Raw genomic sequence first — 21,409 nt, 5'->3', positions numbered from 1 at the left:
AGTGCATCAGAATATATTGGCGCTTTAGAATTAAAATTATTATTATTATCTGTATGTCCATTTTTTACATCAGTATGGCATCCATTATTATACATCAGCAGAGAATAAAATTTACAAGACCAGAGTTTCCTATGTTAATAATTACAATATATTTGTAAAAATTGGATGCAGTACTGTCTGGGAATCAGTATGGGATCTGATTTTTTTGTATGCCTATAGATCCATAGAATATTTCATTCTCATACGAAATATGGACGAGACTAGTGTATTGTATAAAAATGTGGTTGGGCACAGTTTTGTGCACCTCTGAAAAGAAGGAAACCACTGAACAGAGGCCAGATGGAGTTTAGAGTAATTCTGTGGCCTTATTATAGTGAATGAATCCCTCAAGTTTTCATCTGAATCATGTCACCATGTAATTTAGAAGGAAACCTAGATGTAAGTGCTCAACATAGAGTGCAGGATAAATGTGATCCACAATGTTATTCAAATGTTCTCAATAAAAGCTTCAATTCAGTCCACAAAAAATTGCCCACTCCGGTCCAAAAGAAATCCAGGGAATTCTGCGGTCCCAAATTCAAACGCTCCCCTCCCTTCTTAACCCGAGGGTGCCTAAACCACATTTAGTGTCCACATATTTCTATAATGTTGAGAGCCCGGTTAATTTTACATGTGCATATCTATAGATGCAAGAGCTAGGCACAATGTATGGGCTCTACAATGTACTGGTCACAACATACTGGGCATTACACTACCAAATTTGCAATTTTCACTCAGCAATATCCACTGCAGTTTGTTTCTGGAAAACACCCATGGAGTCAAAATGATCCCTACAACTGCAGAGTAATCTCCAAAATGGGGTCACTAGAGAGGGGAATCTGCTCTTCTGACACTTAGGGGCTCTGCATGTGGAGTCTGCAAAATATTCCACATACTGTATTAGTTCTCCAACAGTTAAATATCGCTCCATTCTGCCTGATTCTCGCCGTGTAGCTAACCAGTATTGTACAGCCACAAATGGGGTAATGCTATGTTTAGCAGAAATTGTGTGACAAATTTTGGTGCCATTTTTACCCATTTCCCTTTGTGAAAATGTAAAATTTGGGATTAAAACTAACTTTTTGTCGTAAAAATGTAATTATTGTTTCTTTACTGCCCAATGGTATAAACTTCTGTGACACACTTGTGGTGTCAATATGATCAGTGCACATTTAGATTTATTTATTTTCTCCTATTATCAGTTTTGAAAATGGAAAACTTGGGGTCAAAGCAACATTTTAATGGGGAAATTGGAAATTTTCCACTTACTCAGCATATTTTTATACAATGCTATGAATCACCTGAAAGTTAAAAAGGCTCACTACTCTCTTAAATAATTAGTTCAAAAGGTGCAGTTTCCAAAATGAGGTCACTTATAGAGGTTTCTGCTGCTTTGGCATGTCAGGGGCTCTGCAAATGTGACCTGGCATCCGCAATCTAATCTAGTCAAAATTGAGCTCTTGAATTCATTTGGCGCTCCTTCCCTTCCAAGCCCTGCCATGTGCCCAAACAGTAGTTTTACACCACATTTGTGGTATCGGTATACTCAGGAGAAATTGCACAACAGATTGTATGGTCCATTTTTGCCTGTTTCCCTTGTGAAAGTGTAAAATTTGGGGCAAAACCAATATTTTTTAGGGAAAAATTTATTTTTTCATTTTCACGGCTCAACGTTATAAAATTCTATGAAGCACCCATGGGTTCAAAGTGCTGACAACACATCTAGATAAGTTCCGTGAGGGGTGTAGTTTCCAAAACTTGGTCACTTGTGGAGGGTTTCCATTGGTTAGGCACATTAGGGGCTGTGCAAATGCGACATGGCATCCGTTATCTGTTCCATCCAATTTTGCGTTCTAAAAGTCAAATGGCGTGGCACGTGCTCAAATAGTAATTTTCTACCACATATGTGGTATCGGCGTACTCAGGAGAAATTGCACAACAAATTTTATAGTCCATTTTCTCCTTTTACCCTTGTGAAAATGAAAATTTTGAGGCTAAATCAACATTTTTGAGGGAAAAAGCACAATTTAATTTTGTTTCCTTTCACAATGCTTTAATTCCTATAAAGAACCTGAATGGTTAATAAATTTATTGAATGTGGTTTTCAGCACTTTTAGGGGTAAAGTGTTTAAATTAGTGTCACTTTTGGATATTTTCTGTCAAATAGGCCCATCATAGTTACTTCCAATGTTATGTTGTCCCTACAAAAACTGATTTCGTAAATTTTGTTGGGAAATTGAGAAATTGCTGATCAACTTTTAACCCTTTTAACTTCCTAACCAAAAAAATTGTTTAAAAAATGATGCTTACATAAAGTAAACATGTGGTAAATGTTATTTATTAACTATGTTGTGTTATATAACTCTCTGGTTTAAGAGCAAAAAATTAAAAGTTTGAAAATTAAGAAATTTTCAAAATTTTTGTCAACGTTTCAAAGTTTTCACAAATAAATGCAAAAAATATCGGCTTAAATATACCATTAACATGAAGTACAAAGTGTAGGAAAAAAAAATCTCAGATTCACTGGGATATGTTGAAGCGTTCCAGAGTTATTGCCACATAAAGTAACACTAGTCAGAACTGCAAAATTTGGCCTGGTCAGGAAGGTGACACCATGCTAGGGTGTGAAGGGGTTAAGCGCTCCCTATCAAGTTGGTGATTAAATCCTTGACTATAAGCAATTATTTCCATGTTTGCTTTGTCACGCCTCCCTCCAGTGGTATGAAACCTTACAGGATCCTTGAATTGTAGTTTGCACATATATGTGCTGATCCAGCATACAAGCGGATTTCATTTCCTTATGTTATAGCTATTTTCTGTTATCTACTGATTGCATACTGTATCTCCCTAAAATGTTATCATATCCACTGAAGATTGTGATGATTGCAATATTTTTGTACTGTTTATAAAACAATGGATTCCTCCTTTGCTCTGTTTTGCTTTCAAGCCATTGTGTAAGCGTAGAATATACAGAAAATGTCTGGTGGTCCCTCTTACTAATCCGTTACTAATTTATGTTGCTTTTTTCTGTGCATTCTATAGACCAGCATGAGGCATGGGATAGAGAATAGTTCTTTATTTCCAATCTTGATGTTATCTCTGCTGCACAATGACCTGTGGCAGTTCATTTGACTATGAATTATGCATGCTATACAGGAAAGCTCCATGCTTCCAGTGGCATTTGTTTATTTGCAGATGTAATATACAGTCTATATTGTCTTTGGAGTAGACATAAAAATGTGTTGTAAGTTATACTTATACGGTGACATTAAAGCTACATAGCTGAACCGCTGCATCAGATCATGATGGAATAAGTTATGATCTATAACTGAAATATACCATATTTTTCAGATTATATGACGCACTTTTTTCCCCTCAAATTTTGGGAGAAAATGGGTGCGTCATATAATGCATATATACCTTACCGGTACCGTTGCTGCAGGCTGGGATGAGGGGGTGTTTGGCGGTGCTGTGGGTGCCCGGCGATGCTACGGGGGTGTCTGGCGCTGTGGGGGGTTCGGTGCTGCTGCTCGGATCTTCGGTGATGCTGCGGGGGTCTCCAGTGCTGCCGGGGCTCTGCCGACATTTTGTGAAAGGCCAGAGCCCCAGCAGTTACATGGATTCCTGTGTGGTGGACATCAAGAAAACGGCCTCCGTGTGCGGCACATGCGCAGATGGAGATCTCGGCACCAAGATTTTGGGAGATCTTGGTGCTGAGATCTCCATCTGCGCATGCACCAGAACACGCCCTCATCCCAACCTGTGGCCTGCAGCATCTCCCCACTCCTGCCTCCTCCAGCAGCGACCCTGGGACCCCGCTTCACTGCAGCCACCACCCCCGGTAAGCAATAAGACACATAGATTAAAAGAAGCCCCACCATTTTATTTAAAAAAAAAATTCCTATTTTTCTCCTCAAAATTTGGGGTGCATCTTATAATCCGGAGTATCTTATAACCCGAAAAATATGATAATTATGGGATCATTGTTCATTATAGAGGCTTTTCAGAAAAAACTAAAGTTGATTGTAAATCCTGGACATTTTCCAAGATGTCTTCTTATGTACTTTTTAGTCAATTGTGCAAGGCCATCAGACTTGTGCACCTAACTGAGGCGTTGAAACGTAGCTTTGCAAGGGTGATCTTTTATGAGCACATGAACCTGGGCACTATAGTGGATATGCCCGATTAGTCAGGGTGCCCTAAGCAAGTAACCTTGATTACAACTCGGTGACGCACACTAAGGCCGGGGTCACACTTGCGAGTGCAATGCGAGAAACTCACGCGAGTCTCTCACATCAATACCCGGCACTGCCGCCGGCAGTTCAGACAGGAGCGCTCAGCTGCATAGAAGGACATGCAGCCGCACACTCCGATCCCGAGTGCCGGCAGCAGTGACGGGTATTGATGCGCAAGTTTCTCACATTGCACTCGCAAGTGTGACCCTGGACTTATAGTTGATGTAGGAGAACCTCAGCAGATGACCGCGCTGTTGCTGAAAATAATCTCTATATAAAGACCAATATGGATATTACCGCCATATAATCAGTGGTAGATACCAGTCCTACAGAATATATAAGAGATCACAGCACAGTTATAGATTGTGACTTACAGTTGACGTTCTGATGGAATCGCTTGCTTGTCCTGTCTTTTCCATTTGGCCTAGACTGACATGACAACTCCTCCAGCCAGGACTCTGCTGCAGCGATTACAACAAAGACACATTTCACTTCTCCTATTTCCAGCACTGTTCACAATGGGACTATTCTCAGCCTGCACAAACTCCTCATCCTGCTGATAACCCAATGCTGAGCCGCTGTTGCCTTATGTGCCCCTAATACTGCACCTGCTGTGTGGTTCTCTGTGTTCTCTGTGCACTCTAAATTCAACCGTCTAGAATATAGTAATGCTGGGTTCAAGTGCCCTAGAAAACAGTGCCCACATTTTGTCCCCTAGAATGTAATAATGCCCAGTGTGTGCTGCTTTGACAGTCACAGTAACCTGAGTTCCCCTATAACAATAAGTGTCCACTTTACATTTAATAATGTCCTGAGTCTCCCCCTGTACAGCTCCCCTAAACACAGTATGATGCTCTTTTATACACATTCTAATGCCCCTCACTGTAAATATAATGACCTCTTAGTATCCCCCAAACTGTTTGATAACTCCAACACTGTAATCTCCATACTGTACGATGGCCTCCTAAATAGCCTCCATATAGCATAATGCACCAGACAATCCTCAATATAGTCCTCGATATAGTATAATGCACTCCCCATAGGCCTCCATATAGTATAATAAACTCGCCATAGGCAGACTCGATATAGTATAATTCAGCCCCCCATAAGCAGGCTCTAATATAATGCATCCCCATAGGCAGACTCTATAGTACAATGCAGCCCCAAATATAATGCACACCCCCATAGGCAGCCTCCATAGTATAATTCAGCCCCATAAAAAATAAATCCAATACTCACCTTTCTTCCTGGTTCCTCCGCTGCTCTGAGCGTCCGTATATCACCAGACTACAGACGCCGAGAAGTGACATCATCGCGACCCCCTGTCAGTGTGGACAGTGTCGGTGACGTCAGACGCTGACAGGGGGGTGATGGGAGAGGGAGCATAACGCTCCTTCTCTCATGAATGCGGTCAGCTGTATCGGCATGCAGCCAATACAGTTGCACTTGCAATCATGGATGAGGGGCCCACTGATGGCACCGGGCCTCCCACCACCTGCTCAGGGGCCCCATAGCGGCCAAGCAGCACAGCAGGGGGATCAATTCTCCCTGCTCTGCTGCAGAGTGCAACTGTATCTGCATGCTGTAAAGTAGCGTAGCAGTGGGTGGGTCCCCTCAGAGAGCGTGGCCCGGGGCAATGGCCCCCTCTGCCCCTCTGGTAGCTACACTACTGGTCTCTTTATTAATGATAACGAGGCAAGTAATTGTGTACAACAGGTAGTTGGTGTGCAGGTTTACACTCACAGTTGAAGATTGACTCATACATGCGGACAGGCAGATCCCAGTTAGACACTTGTTTCGTCATATCAGTGTATTCCTTCCTTAGAGCTGAGCTATGTTTCTGCTCTGCTGCAGCTTTTCCTCCTAGAGGTGCAATAGATATCTTCCTAATATTTAGGCGGTCAGCTCCGCTTCTTTTATTGGCACCTTCGAGGCCCAGCTGTCAGGGGGAGAAAACTTCTCCTCCAATCTGCCTTACTCTTTTCATTCCTCTCTCCTAATTGGTCATAGAGACAAAGAGCCAGCTCCCTGCTGTGAACCAGGCACCCCAGTTCTAGCCACTGAGTTCTTTGAATGACTCTCACTGGGTGTAAAATTCTGGTGTTCAGTGGACATAACTCCACCCACCTGACCCAAACTCCCTCCATTCGTCAATTTTATTGGCTGACTGCCAGTAGGCAGGATTTTGACCATGAGTGGGTGGGGTGGGTTTCAGTTACATTCACGTAATTTTAAATATGCATTCACATATTGTGAACATATATTTAATTGGGATCCATTTAGGATCCAAAAGAGCCTTCTCTTTTTGGTGAGCGAAGCCAGAGAGCCAGATCATCAAAGAGAGCTGGACTGCCCTTCACTACTCCTAATGACTCAATCCTTTTGTAAAGGACACCACACTGCCCTTGCTTACAGAGTCAGTGCATGTGTCCTGAGTTGAGCGGATGGTGCCCAGAGATTCCAGAGGAATGGAACGGCTGCGGTGGAGAAGCGTGCTTCAGGTAAAGAGGACCTGAAGCATGTGACCATAAGGGGAGTGTCAGGGGGTGGAGACAAGCCCCGGACTCCCGTGACCGGATCTTGGGCTAGAGAAGCCCAGGGGGATGCCAGACAGATGTGGGTCAACCAAGAGACAACACAGTACAGGTGGAAAAAGAGGCGTGGTCAATAACAATCCAGGGTCAGAAAGCCAGAGATAGCAGCGTGGTATCAGATGGGAAACACAAAGTGGAAGGTCAGGGACAAGCAGAGGTCAAAACCGAGAGACTAAGAAAGTACAGAATCAGGTAGCAAACTCAGAAACAGGAACGGACCAGGTCATACACAAGCAATCACACACAGGCAGACAGTATCCTCAGATACACGGGGATCAGGAACTCAGCCTAGATCAAAAGTATCACTGACAACAGACAGAGCCAAAAAAGAGGCTATTTAAAGCCCTCCCACAGCCAGAGAGAGGCCAACAGCATTAACCCCTGAAGCACTAGACAAGAACTTCAATACAGACCATGACACCTTTCAGCTGGCAGAATTCTTACTACTTCACAGCACAAGAGTTAGCTCCTCCCACTCTTTGAGCTGCAGTCATTGGCTGACTGCCTAGGGGAGTTTGTTCCAGCTCTTCCCAGAAGCTACTGCATACCAAGCAGAGCTGGGTCACATGAACAAGCCTCTTTGGGCAGGTGTGAGAATGTGTTACAACATTTAATTTACAAAGAAATCACAGTATTTACGTGGAACACACTATACACTCGGTATCCCAAGGAGATGGCTACTTTGTGGGATTCCACACTCACCAGGATTCAAAAGTTTCTGTCACCAGTGCTGAAAGCAAATTTGTGTGAAAAGCCTTGTGTCAGTGTAAGGGGGTTAAGTGCAGCAAGAGCCAAGAGAGGGTTGCCTCCTCTGCTCTGTGCCCGGAACCATTGAGCAGGGCAGCAGGTCCCCTTGGGGACAAAAAAGCAGCCTGTTCATCAGCCAGTATGTGGAAGGGAGGTTAGCTGAGAGCGGGAAAAGTGCACAGGGTTTTCCCAGAACAGCCCAGACATGAGACAGGGGAGGATGCTGACACAGACTGGGAGAGATATCTCCCGTACATCAGCCAGAGACAGAGAGAACGCGCACAGAGACTGCAGTGCCAAGAAAGTTGCGCTCTCACCTCTGTGACAAGACTGACCCCTGCAAAGAGACTGCGCTCTGTGATAAGACTGTCCCCTGCAAAGAGGCTGCGCTCAGTGATAAGACTGTTCCCTGCAAAGAGACTGCGCTCTGTGATAAGACTGTCCTCTGCACAGAGACTGCACCCAGTGACAGGGCTGTGACCTATTTAGAGAGACTGTACCACATATGTAGTTCCGGTAACCATTGTGTTAATGCAGAGCCCCTAATTCTGGTGAGAGAGCACCGCTGCAGAGTTGGAGAGAAGGACTCGGAGCATAGGGGATATCGTTTTCCTCATACCCCTCTGGTTCCTGCAGTAACCCCTCATATCTTGGCTGGACATTGTTAAAAGGCACAGGATACAGAGTACTCCAGATGACAAGCACTGCTGGTGATTCGGAACCAACGTGGGAGAAGAGTGACCCTTCAATCAAAACAAACATCACTGCTGCACCCCACCATCTGTCCCTGAGGATCTGTCTGCAGCATCGGCTTAACATCTTCATTGCCGAACACCACAGGTGGAGTCACGAATCACTTATAAACTTTCTTCACCCTAAGCACACTGAATCAGCCCCTTTTACAATGTAGCCCCAGGGCCACGGACCGGGTCGCCGCTGCCGTGACAACCCCCGTTGAGAAGATTAACCGGCCCGGTACCGAGTACCCCACTGCTCTGACGTGTGAGGGCGCTCCACTTACATTACTCGTTCTCATAATATTCACATTTGCACTGTTTATTTTGTCAGTGTTATCCCCAGTAAATAAACCTCCCTTTAACTGATGGTCCGTCTGTTCCGTGGTGACATACTCATCTCCAGCACTTTATTACATCAGGCACCTCTGTCAGCCCAACATTGGCCAGTGCCAGCGTGATCCCAGCACTACAGGTGCTGCTTCATGGGAGTCATTTCCTTTCTGTGTCTAATGACGCTGAGTAATCTAATACATAAAGCTCAATGTGGGTGTGTATGTGTGTGTGTGTATGTATGTCCGGGATTTGCATCCACACCGTCGCAGCTACAGCTACAAAATTTGGCACATTCACGTCTGGATCCCGAGAGCGTCATAAGCTATGTTGTGAGGAAAAATTTTAACCCCGCGCATTCCAATTCACCAAACAATTTTGTCCCTATCTACATAATGGGGAAAAAGTGTATGTATGTATTGGCATCTGCACCGTCATAGCTACAGCCACAAAATTTTGCACAGTCACATGTCTGGACCCCGAGAGCATCATAGGCTATGTTGTGAGGCAAAATTTTAACCCCGTGCATTCCAGTTCACCAAACAATTTTGCTCCTATCTACATAATGGGGAAAAAAGCAAAAGGAAAAGTGTTGGAGGCAAATTGACAGCTGCCAGATGTGAACAAGGGGGACTTAAAGAATGAGAGCAATGGCGCCAAAGAGTATATACCGTACAGTTGCTAACGTGGGGCCCTGACATGGGATACTCACCACACACGGGGATATGAACACACACACACAAAATGAGCCACACACTACCAAGTGATTCAACACATATACCACCCTCAGCACACATTTCACCACACATACACCAACCTCACCACATAAAAGTTGAAACACAAAAGTCGCCACTCAAAACTCGCCACGCTGTCCCAGAGCTGTTTAAAAGATGAAAAATGAGCTGTGATTAGTTGCTATCAGCAACAGTTTTCTTTGTAGACAGTTGTGGTAACTGAGGCCTATTATTCTTATCATTTCTATGGTGTTATCGTCCTCCTGTAAAGCTGGAAATAACACAATTTATTACCATGCCAACACAGACCACCCTCTGACACAGACTGCAGGGGGAACCCAGTATCACACAGGATAGGATTAGATACACGGCTCAGCAGTCAGTATCACACAGGATAGGATTAAGGCCCTTTTACATTTAGCGATGCACCAGCAATCCGACGAGCGATCCGACCCGGTCAGGATCGCTGGTGCATCGCTAAATGATCGCTAGTGAGCTTTCATACAGAAAGATCTCACAGCGATGCAGCAGCGACGCAGCGCACGACACTCACCTTTCACACACAGCGATCCAGACGTCCTCCCGCCCGCCTCCACGCGTCGCTCGTCTCACACAGCAGGAAGCCCAGCAGGAAGCAGACGACGAGAAATGGAGCCGCCCGATCTCGCGCGATCAGCGATGGACAGCGGGGGAGCCGGTTGGAGGTAAGTATCACACATAGCGATATCGCTAGCAATATCGCTATAACGTCACAAAATCAGTGACGTTTTAGCGATATTGCTAGCTATATCGCTATGTGTAAAACCCCCTTTAGATACACAGATCAGCAGTCAGTATCACACAGGATAGGATTAGATACACAGCTCAGCAGGCAGTATCACACAGGATAGGATTAGATACACAGCTCAGCAGTCAGTGTCACACAGGATAGGAATAGATACATGGCTCAGCAGACAGAATCACACAGGGTAGGATTAGATACACGGATCAGCAGTCAGTATCACACAGGATAGGATTAGATGCACGTTTTTTATGTGCAATATAATCAATATACAGTAATTAGTTATAACTAACCACAGTTGGTTACTATGCCCAGGCAACGCCGGGCTCATCATCTAGTGTAATATATATTGTGCACTGCTGTATATGTACTTCATGGAGGAGCTTTGTTGTGCTACATGGAAGATCTGTGTGTGCCTCATGTAAGAGCTGTGTGTGCTATATGGAGGAGTTACGATGGCACTACGTCTACTTGGAGGTGCTGTGTATACTGTTTGGACACCCCACTGATATGATTTTGATAACCTAGAATATGTAATCTTTTAACCAAACTGCTATTTAGCATGTAATTTTTACTGGAAGCAACCCTACTAGCTCATTGCTTTGCATTGTGCATGAAGCGTAAGTGATCATTGAGCATAGTGGAAGGTCCATACTAGTGCTGTGTGATATACATTGGAAGCAGAACTATGTTAATGTTAGAAGATGGAGCTAATGTTTGGGATTGCACTGAATATAATAGATTTCCCCACCATATTCTCTGCCTAATGATGAACTGAAAGGAAATATCCTGCACCATATTGCTTGCAGTCAAGTGTGTGAGACCTAAATCTTTATAGTCTGTCTGTTCTCTTTCCAAGGAATCCTAATTCACCATGAAGGCTGTGTGATTTATGGAATCCATTAAAGCTAATAGTTTGCCAGGCGTAATTAACCCTCAAAGTAATTATGGTTCCTAGGACATGTACTGCTGTATAGATTCTGGATTTTATGCTAGCTCCATTTATACAACACGGCACAAATATTTCATGAAGGGGTTGTTAGTTTGCCAGGGCCAGGGCATGATCATGCTCGGGCGCTCTGTAATACCTACCAATGCAACCAACTGGTGCCCATTTCACCTTGTATAACATCTAGATACACTAGCACTGGTTTCTCATGTGGCATTTGTAGTATGTCACATGATTTTTGGCTGTATGCCACACATATTGTCCTGAAAGTGCCACTGTAATACCCAGTCTAATAGGTCATATGAATAGAGGTTTGTGGAAAGGCACTACACATTTAAGCTTTGTTTTGTAAAGTGTCTCACGGCGGTAGCTGTGGGTGAGGTACTCATTCTTCATTCCATGGCACGCTACATGAAAATGAGGGTCCTGGCTGCGTGTGTGGATTTTACTATAGGGGTACTACGCCCTTATAAACCTCATGATGCCAGTGATTTTGGCTGGCCAGGACCAGATGATGTAGAGTTCAACGAGGGAGACCACCACTCAAAAATAATTGAACAATAGCGTAAGTAGAAGTATGTACAGGGGAGAGCGAGATAAAAATCTTTGTGGACTTTTCTCTTAGAACATATGACATTTTCATACTCACGCGTTTCTTCTTGATCTTGCTCTCTCTCTCTAGCTTAACCACCACCCAGCACAGCACTTTTGGAGCATCCACAGTCTCCAACCACACTGCTAATCAATAAGCAAGAGTTCTATTTTTCAACCTGTGGTTCTGTTTCCTTTTCCCCTTAACTGGAGCTACTTTTGCCGTTATGGCTGTTACTTAGAAGAGTTTTCCCACAGATAAAGTACATTTTAATCAAGAGATCTTAGAATTAAAATAAGTGTCACAACTGAATATGTTAATAAAAAATGTTCCTGTGCTGAGATTATCTTATATTATCTTATAAATGTGCCCCTGCTACTTATTTATTTTACTCATTTATATAGAACCATTAATTCCACAGCGCTTTACAGACATTATTGGCTATGTACTGTGTAATGGCTGTGTCTGACCGTGCAGGAACATGGTCTGATCACACCACAGCTCCTGGGTAGGGGAGAATGCAAGAAAGAGTATACAGACATTACAGTATGATATTGCAAATAATTCTTTTTGTGAGGCAAAACATTTCACTGCCTGTCTTTAAGCAATGTTTTACCTCACAGAAAGAATAATCTGCGATCCCATGCAGTAATGTCTTTATACTCTTCTCCTCCTCCCCTACCCAGGAGCTGTGGTATGATCAGACCATGTTTCTGCATGGTCAGACAATCCATTACACAGTACACAGTAGGGGCACATGTATAAGATTATCTCAGTGCAAGAATTTTTTAAACACACTTAATTGTGAAACTTATTTTTATTCAAAGATCTATTAATTAAAATGTTGGTTAAAATTAACATTGCTTGTGGGAAAACCCCTTACATTTCTCTGCTTGTTGACACCTTAGAACTATCTCACAGTGCACGCTCTCTTCATCCCGCTTTCCTTCTGAGCCCTGCTTTGTCATTTGATTATCAGATGACTGCGTACCATCCCACTAGACTTCCTGTCCCTGGATCCCGACATCCATTGCCTTTGCCTCCGCTCACTTTAGGGACACCCAATTCATGCGGCCCTGCTGACTAATCATATCAAAGGTCTGCTCTTGCTTTCTTTCCGTCAGGAATCTCCCTCTGTCCCTTCATTTTAACCCCTCCTATTCTTGGCTATTCCTAACTATTAACTTTACTTGACCCTATCAAATAGCTGTAGTAGGTAGATCACAAGTCTATTGCTAATAACGCACATCACTAAGCACACTACACATCCAAATACATTGTAACAATACTCATGACTTCAAGGAGGAATGCGGGCAACACCTTCACCTCCTTAATCCCTTTGTGACAATGGACGTACTATTCCATCCATGTGCCCTGGGACTTAATGCTCACGGACGGAATAGTACATCATATGCGATCAGCCGGGCTCACCGGGGGAGTGCGGCTGATCGAGGCTGATCACAGCTGGTTGTCAGCTGATTCTCACAGCTGACACCCGGCACTGAGTGCCAGGAGCAGTCACGGACCTCTCCCGGCACTTTAACCCCCGGAACACTGCGATCCAACCCCCGGCACTCTGCCATTGGATCGGAGACCCACGGCGCGAGGTCCCGATCACTCTCATGGTAACCCGATATCGTCATGATGACATCCGGGTTACCAGAAGTCAGAGACTTCATGTCATGTGCAGTGCATGTCAGGAAGTCTCTGAGGTTAGTGAGAAAGTACATGCAGCGCTGACAGCTTATATGGCATGCACATCTGCATGCCATATAAATAAACGATCAGCCTGCACAAAATGAGTGTCCCATATTGGGGCACAGTGTAAAACATAGAATTAAAAAATCTTAAAATAATTGTAAAAATATAAAAAAATAATGAAAAATACTAATAAAAAAATCAATATTTATTCTATCATTAAATCAATATTTGAATAAAAAATCTAAACAATAAAAGTGCATATTTAGTATCGCCACGTCCGTAACAACCCAACCTATAAAACTGTCCCACTAGTTTACCCATTAGTGAACACTATTAAAAAAAAAGACAAAAAAAACAATGTTTAATCATCATAATGAGGAACAAAAAGTGGAATAACATGCGATCAAAAAGACTGATATATATAAACGTGGTACCTCTGAAAACGTCATCTTGTCCCACAAAAAACAAGCTGCCATATAACTCCATTACCAGAAAAAATTAAAAAATTACATCTATCAGAAGATAGAAATGCAAAAATAATTATTTTTTCTATAAAATAGTTTTGATTGTATAAAAGCGCCAAAACATAAAAAATAATATAAATGAGGTATCGCTGTCATCGTACTGACCCGAAGAATAATACTGCTTTATCAATTTTACCACACGCTGAACTGTATAAACACCCCCCAAAGAAATTCATGAATTGCTTTTTTTTGTTCATTCTGCCTCCCAGAAATCGGAATAAAAAGCGATCAAAAAATGTAATGTGCCCGAAAATGGTACCAATAAAAACGTTAACTCGTCCCACAAAAAAACAAGACCTTACATGACTTTATGGGCCAAAATATGGAAAAATTATAGCTCTAGAAATGTGGTGATGCAAAAACTATTTTTTGCAATAAAAAGCATCTTTTAGTGTGTGACAGCTGCCAAACATAAAAACCCGCTATAAAAACACGCTATAAATATAAAATCAAACCCCCTTTATCACCCCCTTAGTTAGGGAAAAATAATAAAATGTATTTATTTCTATCTTCCTATTAGGGTTGGGGCTAAAGTTAGGGTTGTAATTAGAATTGGGGGGTTTCCCCTGTTAGGCACATCAGGGTTTTTGGCATCAAGTTCCCGCCACTGCACAGGGGGAATCTCAAGCCATATCCTCTGTGCTCTCCCATTCTTTTTCAGCCGCAGAGGTTCCTGCTCAGCAGATATGTTGGTCCGAGCATCTTGCTCAGGCTAATGCTCTGTGTCTGGTTGTTTCTGCTGCCCCAGGTTCAGCTATAGCATTCAGCATTAGTCAGCGGGGAGCAGACACTCCTGGGACTGTCTTTCTTTTTCCCATCTGAGCATGCCCATGAGATGACCACTCATTGGTGGTCGGAGGTCACATGCTCAGGTCCTCAAGCAGCTCGGATTGGGCCATCAGCAAGGTCGTGGATGGCTGTGGCTATAAAAGGATCGCACGCCGCAAAGGATGCACGTATGAATGTCTCTGGTGAATGACTCATTATGAAACCCCTACCCTTGGTACGCATGTGTTGTTCAGCTTTGCCAGTTAGTGCCTAGGCTGATAGGGCAGGTAGGAGGCAGTGTCAGGGACTAGTATCACTGCCAAGTAGTGGCTTTGCCTGTACGCCATTATGCACTTGATCTGCACTCCACAGTAGTGGTTCTAGAGAGACTCTTACCCCATGTCCTTGTGGCAGAGTCTTGTGATCGTACCGGGTACGGCCTCTGTGTTCTGTGGTTCCGTGGCTCTGTGAAGCAACAGAGCCCGTTGCTACTACACACTGGGTGGCGTTTAACCCACAGGTGTCCAGTGCGATCCCGCCATTTTGTGTCCGCCATTACCAAGCAGCAGTTAACATCTCTGCACGGTGGACCTTACTACCACCTTCTTATTATTTGGTGCATTCCACCAGCCCCTAACATTGGGGCTTTCCAAACGCGACATGCGTCTGATCTCAATTCCAGCCAATTCTGCATTGGAAAAGTCAGACGGTGCTCCTTCCTTTCCGAGCTCTGCCATGTGTCCAAACAGTGGTTTACCCCACATATTGGGTATCAGCATACTCAGGAAAAATTGCACAACAACTTTTGGGGTCCAATTTCTCCTGCTACCCTTGGGAAAATAAAAAATTGTGGGCAAAAAAAAATCATTTTTGTGAGAAAAAGCAAGAATTTTTATTTTTACAACTCTACATTATAAACTTTTGTGAAGCACTTGGGGGGTTCAAAGTGCTCACCACACATCTAGATAAGCTACTTAGGGGGTCTACTTTCCAACTGGTGTCACTTGTGGTGGGTTTCCACTGTTTAGGCACATCAGGGGCTCTCCAAACGCGACATGGCGTCCGATCTCAATTCCAGCCAATTTAGCATTGAAAATTCAAATGGTGCTCCTTCCTTTCTGAGCTTTGCCATGCGCCCAAACAGTGGTTTAACTGCATATATTGGGTATCAGTATACTCAGGAGAAATTGTACAACAACTTTTGGGGTCCAATTTCTCCTGGTACCCTTGGTAAATTAAAACAAATTGAATCTGAAGTAAAATTTTTTTTTAAACATTCTAAAAATTCCTGTGATGCACCTGAAGGGTTAATAAACTTCTTGAATGTGGTTTTGAGCACCTTCATGGGTGCAGTTTTTATAATGGTGTCACTTTTGATCATTTTCAATCGTATAGACCCCTCAAAGTGACTTCAAATGTGATGTGGTCCCTAAAAAAATGGTGTTGTAAAAATGAGAAATCGCTTGTCAAATTTTAACCCTTATAACTTCCTAACAAAAAAAATTTTGGTTCCACAATTATGCTGATGTAAAGTAGACTTGTGGGAAATGTTATTTGTTAACTATTTTGTGTGACATATTTCTCTGTTTTAAGGGCATGAAAATTAAAATTTGGAAAATTGTGAAATTTTCAAAATTTTCACCAAATTTCCATTTTTTTGCAAATAAATGCAAGTCATATCAAAGAAATTTTACCACTTTCATGAAGCACAATATGTCACAACAAAACAGTGTCAGAATCACCAGGATCCATGGAAGCGTTCCAGAGTTATTATGGAGCACCCTTGGCGCACAGCGTGCGGCGCAGGGCCGTGGGGTACTCGGTACCGGGCCCGTTGACTTCAATGGGGAACGGTGTCACGGCGGCGGTGACCCGGTCTGTGGCCCTGGGGCATCCATTAAATAATAAAATAGGGGGAAAAGTTATTTGTGATGTTGTTAGATGTGGTAAAATGAAGATAAAGTTTATAGATGATTAAATACGTGACGCCACCTGTGGTATTCTGGTCAGAGGTGACCAGCGCTGCGGTGTTGTTCCCCTGAGACTGTTAGTGTGTCGCAGCTGAGGTGAAAATAGCTTTCCATAGGTAGAGCAATAGTCCCAGGGCAAAGATGTTTGATTAATAGTTAAGATGGCTGTGAACATTGGGGTGCAGAGAAATGAGAGAAGGACACAGAGAGGTGCAGTTTCTTTACCTTTTACTGGCAATTGATTGCATTCCGGAGTACCACATACAGGTGATGGCTTGAGTCCGGCTCGCCTGGAGGCATTCAGGGGATCCACCTTTCCAGGTGGGGGTTTAGGACCTACCTTCTGCGCTTTGTGTGTGGGTCTCTGCTGTTTCTAACTAAGCCGAGACCCTCTATTGCGTAATGATTTCACTAACCTGTACGGCTGTCAGCATGAGCCTATTCCACGGGTATTGTCCTTTTCACCGTAAGCCCCGGGCTCCTTATCCGCTGCCATGCCCTCAGGTGTTCAATGTCGCACAGGAACTTACAGTCCCCTGTACTTTCAGATTCGGCGATCAGGACATACGGCTCCTGACCACCAAGGACTCTGGCGTCCCTTTCTCTCTATTAGCGCTTCGCTCTGGGGTCTGCTATTGGCAGTTTTTTAGCTTCCCCATAGCCTCTATGTCTTGAACTGACTGGATCTTCCAGAAAGATCTTTTTACCTCACGTTTAACTGTCCTGTCATTTGCTCACAGCTCTCAGCTGCTCCCATTTCCATGACAACTCCCTCAGCTCATTTGTAGCTGACTCACCAACCCCCTCTGCTGGCCAGAATTTATAAGGCAGCTCCCTTTTCTGACCTGCAGCAGGAATTGTGATTTAATCTATGTTACCTGGTATGGGGGTCCCCTTTCTGCCTCCAAGCATGACTTCACCTCTTAGAGGGAGGCAAGTCACTGTGACAACCAGACTCTGGGGTGTCACAATTACCTCTTAAAGGGACAGTAGTCAGAATTGTAAAAATTGGCCTGGTCATTTACCTGCAAACCACCCTTGGGGGTAAAGGGGTTAAAGTTTAATACAGTTTCAATGAGTATTATTATCAGCATTGTGCTACAGATATTTTATATTGTATGTGCTGCCGAATATCCCTAGCCTTGTGATGAGTAAATCCAACTTTGACCATGGATGTGAAAAAGTGATAATATTATAACAAGAAAGTCACAAAGTGATCGTTTCCCTTGTGGCTGACAAAATGTGAATCAAAAAGTTCATCTCACCTATAAACCCTGATGGCTTGGGCTTAGAACAGTGAACAAATATCATGTGTGAATTTATGATTATTCACTCTTTTACTGGTTTTTGAATACTTAAAGGAATTTTCCCATCTTATGAAGTGATGAGATATTTCTAAGATATGTTATTACGTCATGATTGTGGCACTCAGTGTAAGAATCAGACCGGCACCTGCTTTGCAAGGGCAGTAGTGGACACAGAAAGAAGAGGGCCCTTGTGCTCAAGAAAACTATATTAGACCTCAGTGGTCTAATAGCTCATCATAATGCACCATTCCACTCTGGAGGTGAAAGTGGGCCGCTGCACAGGTTGCACCAATGGTATGGCCCATTCCTCGTCTGAGGAATATGATGGTGCTATATAAGTAAAATAAGCTAAAAATGAATACATTTTGGTTGGTGCTTAATCCCATCACATCAACGTCACTTCATGATGTACAGGGTGGGCCATTTATATAGATACACCTAAATAAAATGGGAATGGTTGGTGATATCAACTTCCTGTTTGTGAACGCAGTACCCGGGTCATTGTAGCAGATTTCGATGCAAACACCCATCACAAGAAAACTGTCACCATTCCCATTTTATTTAGGTGTATCCATATAAATGGCCCACCCAAAAAAGTTTGCCTCATCACTGAACATAATGTTCTGTGTAAACTGGGGTCCTGTTCCAATTTTTGCTTTGCCCATTCTGCAAATTCAGGGTGCCGATCTGGGTCACCAACCATTCCCATTTTATTTAGGTGTATCCATATAAATGGCCCACCCTGTACATCTGAGCAAGGCTCAAACCGATCAAAATCCGTCATGGAGTGACTCCCATGTGTGACGGGATTAGGCACTGACTGAAAATACACAGTAACGTGAGTAGTGATCTGTAAGTGTTCCTGCAGTCCCTTACACAAGAACTGAAGAGTGCTGGCACAGTCTGTAATCTACTGATTATTGGGGTCTGAAATCTGGGACCCCGCATGGAGAGGCACCACAGAAATTTTCATGGATGCAGAATTTTCTCAATGCAGGAAAACCAGTGATAGCAATGCAGTGAGCCTTTTATTCCTAGGATCACTTGGGGTCCCAGAGCTGAGACCACCACTGATTATAAGGTGATAGCATATCCTAGCATCATGTAACTTTATGAGATGGTAAACTTCTTTAATATAATTCCGCTTTTTCTTACTGCTCAGAAAGAAACCCTTTCTTGCTAGAAAGGAAATCTTACGCAGTGCTTTAATTTTGGCAGTTGCGAATCTTACCAACGACATATGACAGTTTTTCACAGTGGAAGGCTACGCAGTATATTTGATCTGTGGATTCTACGTTTATTGCTGTGTATCAATGTGTGATACTACTGATTTTTTTTCTCCCAGCCAACTTCCAACCTTGGAAGCCGGGTCGTTGTTGTGAACGTGCTCCAAGTAGCACCTTGCCAGTATATCCTCCCATGTATCACTGGGAGCTATTGAGAGCCAGTTTTATTATTACTTCCTTCAACCCACCCCCATTTCTTTCAAGTAGCAGCCAATTTTTCCTGCAGCCTGCTTAGTGCATCTGTGCAAGAGAGGAGAAGAGTGTGTGTGTGTGCATGTGTTAGAGGCATATTCCTGGCTGGCTATGGGATGACTTTTCCCTCACTTGTCAATTCCCTTGCCTGTCAGCGGAGCTGCTGGTAGTGGAAAGGGATAGAAGGGAGGAGAGATGCAAGGAATAAGGGGAGGGAGAAGCAGATCTGGAGGGGGCAAGGGCTGGCATTCTGAGCATCCTGGAGTAAAGTACTAGCAAGGTCCAGCAAATGGGAGGACTAGGGACATTAGAAGCTGTGCAGATGCCTCTACTCCGCACTTCCCAGCTTGTCACAAGGTTTTTTCCTAATGATAAAGACTAGTCTTCAGCTGGTATTACTGATTGTATGTCTGGCTTATCGGTTTAAACAAAAAAAATCAGTAGTGATTTCAATCTAGAGATCAACCTAATCCCTTCCATCAGTCTCGGTATCATGGCATGCCGCCACATCTACTCCCAGTGCACACCTGGAGCCCCTGTTGACAGCACACACTTTCTCTAATAGTCTGGAAAATATCAAAAAGGCAACAACAAGAAAAAAAGAAAGAAGAAACAGAAAATGTTTGATGCTCCTCTTCAGTGTTGAAGGTGAAGTTTGTGGTGTCTGGGTGTGCATGTATTGGTATTTGTTTGCTCGGAGCAACCATCCTTCATGAGCTTCAACCAAAGTCACAAGCCTATAGCCATGGAGTCACCTACTAAGGAGATTGAAGAATTTGAGAGCAATTCACTGAAGTATCTACAGCCCGAACAGATTGAGAAAATCTGGCTGCGTCTCCGAGGACTGTAAGTACTAGGCTTTTTATATATATTTATTAGGAACCCATACAAATATGCTGCATCTCCATCGTGCCAACTTTACATATTCTTTCATCGCGTCTCTATCCCCATTCCATGAATTAGCCATTGTGTGAAAGATTCATTACATCATAAAACATGAAAATGTAAAATAAGTTTTACCAGAAGTTCCACATTATTTGCGTCATTCTTATAATAAACCTTATGTCTCTTCTGAACCTGATCACTGATATATATAGCGCAATCGCAGAGTCAATATAGTGTAATATAAATATCTATATATATTTCTACACACACAAATATTACACTATGCAAGGACTCTGCTGTTGTATTCTCAGTACGTCATGGTGGCGACAAGATTAATGCTGAAAACTATGAGAGTCACAGTGGAGCAATTCATAAAATAAATCATTAGTGTCAGATCTGATATAAATAGTTTTGATTAAACAATAAAAGCTGAATATTTGAGCGTCGCTTTATTATAAAGTGCCCAGATATAGTTTCCAAGTAATATTTCACCCATTTCTATAGCTTGGACAGCAATGCTGGTGATAATAGGTGGAGGTTTGGCAGCAGGTATATTGTGGATGTGCAGTATGTGTATAGATACGGGTATGTAGGTTCAGTGACAATATTTAGCCTACATTTATTGCTTTTTCACCATTAATTAATTTTATATGTCACGTTCCTAACTGATTTTAACGTCCGGTGATTGACTGCACACACTATGATAGGCTTTGATCACACTGGCATCATTGCTTCTGATTTTACAGGCTCAGCTTTTTTCCTGTTGACCTACAGTAAGTCCAGCAGTCTTCCATTTTTGTTCCTGGATAGTTAGCTGTATGCACTATGTCTGGCTGTAAGAAAAGGCAGCATAGAGCCCTGTTATAGCGCTTTCGTATGTTCTATATGATCAGTCTGTCAGAGCTTCTGTCTTTCCATCCTACCTGTTGCTGAAAAATTCAAACTAATGGCTAAGAATTGAGACCTGTTGATGAAGCACTACAGATCCCAGCATGTCCCATGTTGAAAAGTATGTAGGGAATAGGGAAATGTTTTGAT

At 43.1% G+C, this 21,409-nt stretch overlaps 1 protein-coding gene across 6 annotated transcripts in view; it reads left to right on the top strand.

The window, feature by feature from the left end:
* The window catches only part of PDE1C (phosphodiesterase 1C), a 1,540,979-nt gene that overhangs the window by 448,549 nt on the left and 1,071,021 nt on the right, over positions 1-21,409 (top strand). For 2 of the 6 annotated variants that reach the window (XM_073549935.1, XM_073549934.1), the window contains exon 1: positions 19,288-20,332. The exons of 3 other annotated variants lie outside the window; for them this stretch is intronic. In XM_073549935.1, coding sequence (XP_073406036.1) covers positions 20,199-20,332 — 134 coding nt within the window. In that variant the 5' untranslated portion in view covers positions 19,288-20,198. Of the gene's footprint in view, positions 1-19,204; positions 20,333-21,409 lie in introns of those variants that run through there. One more of the 6 variants, XM_073549937.1, reaches the window with a different exon arrangement.

This window comes from Dendrobates tinctorius, unplaced genomic scaffold, assembly GCF_039654945.1.
Source record: "Dendrobates tinctorius isolate UK_male_01 unplaced genomic scaffold, ASM3965494v1 ptg000162l, whole genome shotgun sequence".
NCBI classification, from domain to species: domain Eukaryota; kingdom Metazoa; phylum Chordata; class Amphibia; order Anura; family Dendrobatidae; genus Dendrobates; species Dendrobates tinctorius.
The sequence above is the reverse complement of the archived record's forward strand: the minus strand, read 5'-3'. Positions and strand labels throughout refer to the sequence as shown.